Source organism: Schistocerca serialis, chromosome 6 (assembly GCF_023864345.2).
Source record: "Schistocerca serialis cubense isolate TAMUIC-IGC-003099 chromosome 6, iqSchSeri2.2, whole genome shotgun sequence".
Taxonomy (NCBI): domain Eukaryota; kingdom Metazoa; phylum Arthropoda; class Insecta; order Orthoptera; family Acrididae; genus Schistocerca; species Schistocerca serialis.
The window spans coordinates 684,674,004-684,686,239 of NC_064643.1; the positions used below are offsets into that span (position 1 = coordinate 684,674,004).

Consider the following 12,236-nt stretch of genomic DNA (forward strand, 5'->3'; position numbering starts at 1 on the left):
CAGAGGGCATGTAAAACATACTTTTGGATTGATGGAATGTTGGAATTCAAGCCCTTGATACAGAACCTTTTTACATCAGGAACCATAGAGAATCTGAAATTCATCTTGTATGAGGACCGATGGTTTAGAGTAGTTTTAATAATAGTTGATAATTAATGCAGTTTCTAATAACTGCTTAATTTTGTGAATGTGAGAGTACCTCAAAAAATAAGCTACACATTATTATGACTGACCAAATAACTTTTGTTGAACGCTGCAGTACACTTCAAAGTGACACAGACATGTTACTGTTTTTCATGAAGTCTCTGTAAACAGTGATCAGAATGTATTACCAATTGGTCAGTTCATCAACAATAGAAATGTGCTCCTTGGGTCATGGAGCCATTTGAGTACTGCTAGATGAACATCCTTGTCAGCTGTGACTGCTTTGTATCATGTACCTTGACTGCATGCACATTATCGTCTGTGGTTGATGTCAGTGGCCTTTCTTCCAGATAAACATCATCCTCATCTGTATGGCCATGGTCAGATTTTTTGCAATGTTTCACTATATCTAGCCACTATATCTAGACACTTGGTACATACATGATAAGAAAATTTCACAGTTAATCTGTGTGTAATTTAGATGTTTTGCTCACAAGCAACATACTGTTGTCTGTACTTCAACTTGGGAGATGTTTCAATTTGCCTTGCCATGCCCCTCCCATGCCTTGGTGCACCTGTTATCCATACTGCAGCAGAACTGTATCTATGGGGAAACCCAGAACTTGTGCTCTCTTGTGACAATGCACCACATTTTTTCACAATGTTCTTAGCATGGACAACATGTTCTTCTTCACGGGGATTTACTGTACTTGATAAATGAATTATTTCAGAAATTAACCTTTGTTGCCACATACATAATTTCTTGTAAATGTTGACATTCATTTCTTTTTACAGGGATGGTTGCAACATCATTTCTGTGGGGCTTCTTGTCAGACATGTATGGCAGAAGAAAGCTTCTAGTCATAGCTTACCTGTTGGATGGAACTGTAAATTTTATAGGGAGCTTCACCCAGAGCTTTGCACTTTTAGTAGCCATGAAATTTTTGAGTGGTGCAATGTAAGTTCTTTTTAAAGTAAAGAGTAATTTCATATGACATTATTGGCTGGGGATTCTGAAAGGTGGTTGACACTTAAATTGAAGTTTTTTTTTCATTTGTGTGCTTTGATTTTTTTTTCCAGAAATGTCATAGCAATGAATCTTTATACATGTGTGTAGTTTGCAGCAACATTCATTGGCTGGCAGTAAGTACATTATGAAGTGCACATAAATATGTCCTTATTTAGCATAATTTTATCCTAGCAGAAATTACTGTGTACAAGCTGCTGTAGGTACATGGTTATATTGCACAAGTATATTGTGAAATAAGTTAAAATTAACACATGACCATGAATTTTTCAAATTGCTGAAGTCTAATGCATAGTCATCTAAACAATTTCAAATGATGCTGCTGTTAGCCTTTTATATCTCCAACAACTGTGCTGCATTGTAGCCAAAAGAAAAAAACATGTGCAGAATAAGAATACTCAATGATATCAGTTTCTGGGATCTCAGAAAATGTACAGAAATTCCTGGATGTAGTATATACCATTTAAGCATTATTTTGCAGAGTAATGAAAGTCTCAGTCATGACCCACATAGTTTAAGTTCCCTGCTGAAGGACTTCAATAAAAAAAAATTTAAAAAAATAAATTGTAAGAATAAATTAAGAATTGTTCACTATCAGTCCTCACAGTAAGAACTGAGCCATTATTTGTCTGGTTGTGCATCTGTTCAGTGCATTTTTTACTCTTTAAGTAGTAAAGCAGTATCATTATCCTAAAGTGAATGTCAAAGTAGCATTATCAAATGAGCAACTATTCTCAAAACAAATTTGTGATTTACCAGTGACACTTTTATTTTCGTTGTTTTAGAGTACATAGCTCAGGATAGAGAAGTGGGTGAAAGCACCAGAACACTAAATTTTATGCAAGTTGTTTTCCCAACATTGTCTTGATTTTTCTGATGAACTACTTGACTCCATTGTCTCATTTGCCTTTAAAGAAACGGTTTATGAAAATACCTGTTACTTGTGAATTATCACTTCTAAGTTTTCCATTCAAATTAGTAGACATGTTTTCTTGTTCTAAAATCTATAGCCCTGTCTCTTGTTGTACTGTACTCCACATAGTATTAAACCTTTATTTGAATTGTTGATTTCTGGCAAAATGTGCATACTTGTAGACTTGTGAATATCTTTTCTTAACAAGTTAGAATAATTCTTCTAACACACCCAGATAGCTGTACGTGTCAAAATGATGCTCAGGATTTGAGCCGGTGTGCTGGCCGCAGATCAAATCCACCCAGCATATTAATGATGAGGGCTAGTCTGCTAGTCAACCTTGACGTGGTTCTTAGGCAGTTTCCCATATTTGACTAGGTAAATACTAGGCTGGTTCTCAAGTCCTGCCTAAGTAACACAATTCACAAACATTTTGAAAACATTCATTCTCTTTCCCATGCAGAACACTGTATGCAGACAATTATGGTAGACGTATTCCCCTCAAGGGGTGACAGGGTAATGGCAGGAAGGGCTTCCGGCCACCCCTTTAATGTGCAACTAAAGCAGGACGATCACTTGTTCTTGTTAACATATACACACATAAAAAAGAGTTTTGCATCACCTCAGTTCCGAGAGTTCCTGAACCTGTACAGAAAATTGGAATAGAGATCAACATAAACATCATTTCCACCCTTTCTATTGCTCCTGAAAACCACAGACTGCATGTTGTACCACCTTACAGCAAGACCTTTCAGGTGGTGGTCCAGATTGCTGTACACACCGGTACCTCTAATACCCAGTAGCACATCCTCTTCCACTGATGCATGCCTGTATTCCTTGTGGCACACTATCCACAAGTTCATCAAGGCACTGGTGGTCCAGGTTGCCCCACTCCTCAACTGTGATTTGGTGTAGATCCCTCAGAGTGGTTAGTGGGTCACGTCATCCATAAACAGCCCTTCTCAATCTATCCCAGGCATGTTCGATAGTGTTGATGTCTGGAGAACATGCTGGCCACTCTAGTCAAGCGATGTTGTTTTCCTGAAGGAAGTCATTTACAAGATGTGCATGATGGGGGTGTGAATTGTCATCCATGAAGACGAATGCCTTGCGAATATGCTGCCGATATGGTTGTACTATCTGTCGGAGGATGGTATTCATATATCGTACAGCCATTACAGCGCCTTCCATGACCACCAGCAGCATTTGTCAGCCCCACATAATGCCACCCAAAAAAAGCAGGGAACCTCCACCTTGCTGCACTCGCTGGACAGTGTATCTAAGGTGTTCAGCTTGACCGGTTTGCCTCCAAACACGTCTCCGATGATTTTCTGGTTGAAGGCATATGTGACACTCATTGGTGAAGAGAACATGATGCCAATCCTGAGCGGTCCATTCAACATGTTGTAGGGCCCATCTGTACTGTTCTGCATGGTGTTGTGGTTGCAAAGATGGACCTTGCCATGGACATCGAGAGTGAAGTTGCGCATCATGCAGCCTATTGTGCACAGTTTGAGTAGTAACATGATGTCATGTGGCTGCACGAAAAGCATTATTCAACATGGTGGTGCTGCTGTCAGGGTGCCTGCGAGCCATAATCCATAGGCAGTGGACATCCACTACAGTAGTAACCCTTGGGAAGCCTGAGCGGGACATATCATTGACAATTCCCATCTCTCTGTATCTCCTCCATGTCTGAACAACATTGCGTTGCTTCACTCTGAGATGCCTGGACACTTCCCTTGTTGAGAGCCCTTCCTGGAACAAAGTAACAATGTGGATGCGATCAAACTGTGGTATTGACCGTCTATGCATGGTTGAATTATAGACAACTTGAGCCATGTACCTCCTTCCTGGTGGAATGACTGAAACTGATTAGCTGTTGGACCATCTCTGCCTAATAGGCACTGCTCATGCATGGTTGTTTACATCTTTGTGCGGGTTTAGTGGAATCTCTGAACAGTCAAAGGGACTGTTCTATGATACCATATCCAGAGCCAACATCTGTTTTTGGGAATTCTGGGAACTGGGGTGATGCAAAACTTCTTTTGATGTGTGTATATTTCCCTTTTCCATCGCTCTAAAGTTCTATTGTTTTTATTTATTTTTTTTACATTGCTTTTGAATATCTTTTCTAATTAGTTTACTGGGAAAATCAAAACACAAGCTTATCATGGAATATGTTCAATATGACAATGAAATTTTGTCCCCATAAATTTCATCCCAGTCCAACTTCAACAAATTACTTTTGACATCTGTTGTCTTGGAAGGAGAATATCAGATGAACAAAACGAGACTAGTGGAATGTCATCAGATTAAAATCAGATGATGCTGAGACTGCTTTGTTGCAACTCTCCATGCTACTATATCCTGTGCAAGCCTCTTATCTCCAAATAACTTCTGCATCTCACATCATTTTGATCTGTTCACAGTATTTGTATCTTGGTCTCAGTCTGCAATTTCCCATACATGCCTCCAATATGAAATTGGCAATTTCTTGATGTTGTGTAATACCTTCTATTGATCAATCCCTTCTTTTAGTCAAGTTATGCTACAGATTTCTTTTCTTCCCAATTCTGTTCAGTACTTAGTTATGCAATCTACTGTAGCATTTTTTATAGTTATGTTCCCTTCTTGCCTGAACTGTCTATCATCCATGTTTCACTTCCATACAATGCTACACTCCACACAAATGCCTTCAGAAAAGATGTACTAACACTTAAATTATATTCAGTGTTAACAAATTTTTCTTCTCAGAAACATTTATCTTGCTACTGCCAGTACATTTTATATCCTCCCTACTTTGGTCATCATTAGTTATTTTAATGTCTAAATAGCAAAATTCAACTGCTACTCTTAGTGCGTTATTTCCTAATCTGACAACCTCAGCATCATCTGATTTAATTCAACTAGTCTTATTTTGTTCATCTTATATTCTACCTTCAAGATATTGTCCATTCTGTTCAAGTGCATTTCCAAGTTCCTTGGTTTCTGTGACAGAGCTACAGTGCCTCTGGTATACCTCAAATGTTTTATTTCTTCTCCTGAATGTTAATTCCTGCTCCAGATTTTTTTGGCTTCCTTTATCCTTTACTGGTTGCTCAATGTCCAGATTGAATAACATCAGCAATAGCCTATGACTTTGTCTCACTCCCTTCTCAGCCACAGTTTCCCATTCATGCCCTTCGGCTTTCATATCTGCTGTCTGATTTGTGTACAGGTTGTATATAACCTTCCTGCTCCCTGTGTTTTACCCTTGCTACCTTCAGAATTTCAAAGAGTATATTCCAGTCAACATTGTCAAAAGCTTTCTCTAAGTCTACAAAAGCTATAAATGTTGGTTTTCTTTACGGTAACCTATCTTCCAAGCTAAGTCGTAGTGTCAGTATTGCCTTGTGTAAACCAACATTTCTCCAGAATCCAAACTGATCTTCCCTGAAGCCAGCTTCTACCAGTTTTTTCATCTTCCTGTAAATAATTCATGTCAATGCTTTGCAGTCATGACTTATGAAACTGATAGTTCAGTAATATTCGCACCTGCCAGCGCCTGATTTTTTTTGGAATTGGAATTATTACATTCTTCCTGAAGTTTGAGGGTATTTCCATTGTCTCACATATCTTGTGCACCAGATGGAATAGTTCTGTTATGGCTGGCTCTCCAAGAATATCAGCAGTTCTGAGAGGGTATTGTCTACTGCAGATGCTTTCGACATAAAGGTTTTCTGGGTATGGTACTGCATCATAATGTATAAAACTACTGACCAGTGGACCCAGAAGAAGGCTGCTGCAACTGTGGCCGACATGTTGGTTTTTCTCCAGCAGCAGTAGTTTCATACATTATGATGTGGTACCATACCCAGAAAACTTTTATGTTGACTGACTCTGGCTGTGAAAGCCTACGCAATTATATGGGTATGGCTGTGAGCACTATGGGACTTAACATCTGAGGTCATCAGTCCCCTAGAACTTAGAACTACTTAAACCTAACTAACCTAAGGACATCACACACATCCATGCCCGAGGCAGGATTAGAACCTGTGACCGTAGCGGTCACGCGGTTCCAGACTGAAGCACCTAGAACCGCACAGCCACACCGGCTGGCCGCAGTTATATGTAGATGCCTTGTTTAAGCTTAGGTCTTTCAGTGCTCTGTGAAATTTTTCTTGCAGTACCATACCTCATTTTCAGTATTTTCCCTTCTCTTTCCGTAATATTGCCTTCAGGTTCATTTGCTTTGTATGTTCCTTCAACCTTTCAGCTTTCCCTTCTTTGCTCAGTAGTGAATTTCCATCTGAGCTCTTGATATTTATACAGTTATTACTGTTTCCTCCAAAGGCCTCTTATCTTAGATAGTTACCATAAATGTGTCCGAGTACTGCACGACACAAGGTTGTTTATTCTAATTAGGTGTGGATCATGATCCTAGAGCCCTTTAACCACTCAGTACACATTCGCTTGGAAACTCAAACTGTAGTGTGTGAACACCAGGAAAAAAGAAGAAATAGGTAAGATCTGTACATCACATTTTGAAGTACACAGCACTTAAGTGTACAGAATAAGTTTTTATTGCTCACCACATGAAACATGTTTCGTAAACAACATTTGATAGTTAGACACGGAGAATAACATCATAGATTAGCTTGTACTGATTGTAACACATACTACAGAGAATTGATTATTCCCACAAATATAAAATTTTCTAATTGAATATATTATGAATAGGATACATTTCCACTCACCATATAGTGGGGATTTTGAGTTGTAGACAGGCACAACCAAAAGACTGCTGAACAAGTAAGCTTTTGGCCGAAAGGCCTTCTTCTACAGTACACAACACACATTCATGCAGAGACAGCTCTCACACACATGACCACTGCCTCCAGCTGCCGAGGCCAGCTTGGGAGAAGCAGTCTGGGTGGTGGGGGTAAGGAAGAGGCTGGGCTAGGGATGGGGATGGGTAGCAGGGTAGCAGTGGGAGATGGTAAAGTTCTGGTTGTGAGCGCATACAGGGGTTAGATGAAGAGAGGGCATGGTGAGAGCTCATCCTGCCACTATCCTTCCCTCCCCACCCACAGTGATATTCCACCGCCCACCAAACATACACAACATCTTTATCCATCCCTACTCCATCCCTGCTCCCAACCCCTTGCATCACAATAGGCCCAGGTGCAAGACCTGCTCCATACATCTTCCCACCAACTCACAGTCTGGTCACAAGCATCACCTACTCCATCAAATATAGGGTTACCTGAGCTGCAACCACTCTGCTGAGTTCTGCACGGGCTTGACAACCGATAAGCCGTCTGTTCACACTATTGACCACCAACAAACTGTGGCCAAGAAACAGCTGGATCACCCAGCTGCTGAGCACACTGTCCAACTCAGTGTTCTTTACTTCAATGACAGCTTCACAGCCTGTTCCATCTGGATCCTTGCTACCACCACCACCAGCTTTTCTGAACTGTGCAGGTGGGAATTCTCCCTGCAATATATCATATGTTCCTGTAACCCCCTGGCCTCGCCTTTCGTTAGTCGCTGTTCTCCACCTGCCTCATTCCCTGTTCTCAGTCCAGCACTTCACAGCCCTCTATTCCACCAACACATCCACCTTCTCTTTACTTCAGAAGAAGCCCTTTTGGCTGAGAGCTTACTTGTTCAGCAGTCTTCTTGTTGTGCCCAGCAACAACTCAACATATCCATATATTCATCTTTTGAATCTGCAACTCTTCTCCTTTCTTTCCGCATTTGCAATTAAATTATAGGATACCGGTTACGCCTTTTTGCAAACACATTGCTTTTTCTTTTTACACAAACATGTTTCAGCAGCTCTGTGCCATCATCTGTGGGTTTTTGTTTATTGAAAACGTGATTTTACTTTAGGTGTTTTGCAGGACCAACTGTATGGTGTCCTGCACTGATAGCTTGTCATGTTTTGTTGTCACTGATCGTTCTTCTTTTGGATTTCAAGGCCACCGCACACACATATTAATGTACTTTGTGTAATTCATTTCTTTATAAATGCCTTTTTACTTCGCAAAATGTGGTGAAGACTATAAAAAATCACGTTTTCAATAAACAAAAGCCCATTGATGATGGCACAAAGGTGCTGAAACATATTTGCTTAAAAAGAAAAAGCAGTATGTTTGCAAAAAGGTGGAACCAATATCCTATAATTCAACATCTCCACTGTATGGTGAGTAGCAATCTATCCTTTTCGTAATATTGTCAATATTGAGTACTGCATTTTTCATTTTTTTACTTTTTAACTGGTTATTGCAACACTTACATGTCATTTAATGAATGTCAGACTTTTGCTGCTTTCTGTCTCAATGTCTCCTCTATGAACAACAGATAGTAATAACTTTTATTTCCCAAAGTTTCTTCTAGTAGGTTACCCTGTAGGTTGCTGATTATGCAGACCTGTACGAGTAATGTGCAAGCTGAATTTTTCTCATATAAAATAATATTTCACATCCATGTGTTTTGTTTTGTTATGATATTTGCATTCTTGATCAATTGGATTTCTCTTTTGTAATCCATATGCAACTCTTGTGAGATTGTAATATGGTATGGAAAGTTTGGGATTAAAGTAAATGATCTGTGGTAGATGATACAGAGTTCTGGAGCTAGAATGGGGCAAGGATTGTATTGGGTGGAATATGTGAGAGGAGAAAGGAGACAGGCAGCTGGAGGAAGGTTGGCCATTGTGAAGAATCACAGATGATTACCTGGCAGAAAGCTCTCCCAACTGTCTGACTCCTCCATCTGCAGTCCCTTCAATAATGATCCCATACCAGAAGTGAATCTCCCATCCCAGAATCTTTTCTCCTCCAAGTCCTTCTCCCTCCTCACCCCACATGCTTCTCAAAATTAATAAATACAGCAGTCCTGGATGGCCCACTCATGCTGGTTACTGTGCTCCCTCCAAAACGATGGCTGCTATTATCAATCAGCACCTCAAACCAATTGCCTGTAGCCTATCTTCTCATACCAAAGGTACAAACCACTTACTTTGCCAACTCTCAGCTGTCCCCATCCCATTACCACTTGGATCTCAGCTCATCACTGCTGATACTGCCTCCCTATTCACAAACATTCCCATTGCCCAGGACCTTGCTGCTATTGAACACTACCTCTCCTAATGTCTTTCAGACTCCAAACCGACTACCTCACTGTGGCAGGGCCATGGACATCTGCATAGCACCCTCCTACATCAATCTATTTATCAACCATCTAGAGGAAAGTTTCCAAGATTCTCAAACTCTCAAACCTACTGTCTGATGCAGGTTCATTGATGATATCTTCATCAACTGTACCCAGGGCCCAAGACCCCTATCCTCATTTTTTCATATCCTCAACACCTCTCCCATTTGCTTCTGCTGGTTCTCCTCAGCTCACTGTGTCACCTTTATGAACATTGACATCCATCTGTCTGGTGGCTGTCCAAACATCTGTCCACATCAGTCTCACTAACAATCAACAGTGGCTGTATTTTGACAGCTGTCGTCTGTTCGACACTAAAGAATCATTCTCATGTGATCTGGTTACCCATGGATGACACATCTGCATTGATGAGAATTCCATTGCCCAGTGTGCTGGTGATTCCATTAAGGCATTCACAGACAGGTACTATCTCCCAAACCTAGTCTGGAGACAGAATTCCCATGTCACATCCTCATAAATTGCTAATTTTCCTACCAACCAGAAGAACCAGCCATAAAGGACCAAGCCTCCATCACTCATTATCATCCTCAATTGGAATAACTGAATCATATTGTCGACCAGGGCTTTGACTGCCTATCATTGTGTCCGGAAATGAGAAACTGTCTACCCACGAGCCTTCCCATCTCTTCTAAAGTGGGATTCCACTACCCATCCAATCTATGCAGTATTCTTGTACATCCATATCCCACAGCCACTCCGAGTACCCTTGCCACATGTGTCATAGCAGTGTGGAAGATCCAGCTGCAAGATCCTACCAGTTCACCCATCCAGCATGTAGCACTCCAGTCCTGCCACAAACTTGTTGTATACCATCAGAGGCAGGACCACATGGCAATATGTCATATACCAGCTCCGCTACAATTGCTGGGCAGCATTTTACATGGGCATAACCACCAACCAACTATCCATCCAAATGATAAGCCACTGCCCAACTATGGCTAAGAGTGGAGTTGATCGTAGAACATGCTGCTGAGCACAACATGCTTGATTTCAATGGTTTCTTCATAGCCTGTGTCATCTGGATCTTTCCCCCAGCACCAACTTTTCTGAACTATGTAGATGGGCGTTACCCCTGTAATGCTTCCTTTGTTGTCATAATCCTCTTGCCCTCAATCTCTGCTAACACCCTGCCTCACACACACCTTCACCCTTTCCCAGAATCCAACCTCACTCTCCCTGCACCCACACCTTCTTTCCCATGGTTCCCCATTTCACATTCTGTCACCTCCACATAGTTCACTCTCCAATGTTATATTGGACTGTACAAACTTACTGCCACCAGTGCCTGTGTCTTGCATTCATATCGCATACATCAGCTGCCTCTCCCTCCTGTATTCCTATGCTATATATGTGCTACCCCTCCCTCCTGCATTCCTGTCACATATGCCAGCTGTGTTCCTCCGAGCTACCAGCTACACTTCCCCCTCCGAGCTACCAGCTACACTTCCCCAACACTCTCTCCCACTGTCCAGTTCCTTTCTCCCCTCACCCACTCCACCTCAAACTCCAGTCTACCTGCAGAACTTCAGTCACAACACTTTGAGTGTGTTTCAGATGGCACTGTGTGTGTGTTTCAGTCTTGTATATGTGCTATTGATGACTCAGTGCCTTTACTGTTTGGTGATTTCTTGTCTTTACTCATCAATCATTTCTTTTCGTGAGGTTCTGTAAGATTACCTTGATCCATATGATTTCTTTCACAATTTTTTAAGGAAGTGACATATTCTGTTTCCAGTATTCACAAGAGTACTGCCTTCTGTCTCTGAGAATGACTTCACTGAGTTTAACAACAAAATTTGTAGTTTGTCTTCAAGAAAGAATATTGTCTGCACAGTCTGAGCCAGTTGAAACAAGTAAACAAATATCCCCATGTCTGGGATGAGACAAACCATAAAATATAATTATTTCACATACCTTAAGATCCTCTTCATATCACTCCACTGTCTTTTCTGATGTTTTGTGGTGGTTAATGGTAGAGAAAGTTTCTAACAGCTGACGATATGGAACATTCATAAGTTTTGAACTGATATTCAGCTGGAAGCACACTTGACTGTGCAGTAGTAGTATATCTACTGTCTTCAAATTTTCCATATTGTACCACTAAAGTATAGCCCATGCACATATAGAACTATTTAAGATGTAAATGTCGCCAAATCATTTTATTAGCAAACCAAGATAATAATTGACATTGCTCCTAGTCTTTCCTTCTTCAGATCATTCTGTGACAAATCAATGAACTTCTCTACACTCAGATCCAACTACAGCATTGCCTTTATGAATGACAGAGATGATCAAGATCTTTCTTGTCCATCAATTACTGTTTGACTTAATTTGTTAAACACATTAGTTAATCATTAATTCCATAGTCTAAGTGCCTGCTTGTGGCTATAAATGCTCTTCTTCAGCTTGTACACCCTTTCTTTGCAATCCTTACATCTCTGTTAGTTACATATATATATTTAGGTGTGGACTTCACTGGATAAAAATGGACTTTTCATTTCCTTCTTCCTCAAGCCCTTGACTTGTTTAAAAAATGGTTCATATAGCTCTGAGCACTATGGGAGTTAACTTCTGAGGTCATCAGTCCCCTAGAACTTAGAACTACTTAAACCTAACTAACCTAAGGACATCACACACATCCATGCCTGAGGCAGGATTCGAACCTGTGACCGTAGTGGTCGCGCGGTTCCAGACTGTAGTGCCTAGAACCGCTTGGCCACCCTGGCCGGCTGACTTGTTTATCTGTGTATCACATCATACAGTGCTTGTTTATTTCTTTTTATTTTTTGTAACTTTTTCATTGTTGTTTAAATTCCAGTTGCTCTGTCAATTTTTCTAGCTATCTCTACCTTACTGTATTCAAGCTCAGACACTTAAAGAGAGGTAAGTTCATTTACCATATATTCATTTTGTGCCTGTGTGGTGAAA

At 40.7% G+C, this 12,236-nt stretch overlaps 1 protein-coding gene across 1 annotated transcript in view; it reads left to right on the top strand.

Annotated features, from left to right (window-relative positions):
• The window catches only part of LOC126484386 (synaptic vesicle glycoprotein 2A-like), a 187,428-nt gene that overhangs the window by 58,512 nt on the left and 116,680 nt on the right, over positions 1 to 12,236 (top strand). Inside the window, exon 4 of the mRNA XM_050107880.1 lies at positions 940 to 1,102. Within this exon, the coding sequence (XP_049963837.1) occupies positions 940 to 1,102 (163 nt within the window). The remainder of the gene's footprint in view (positions 1 to 939; positions 1,103 to 12,236) is intronic.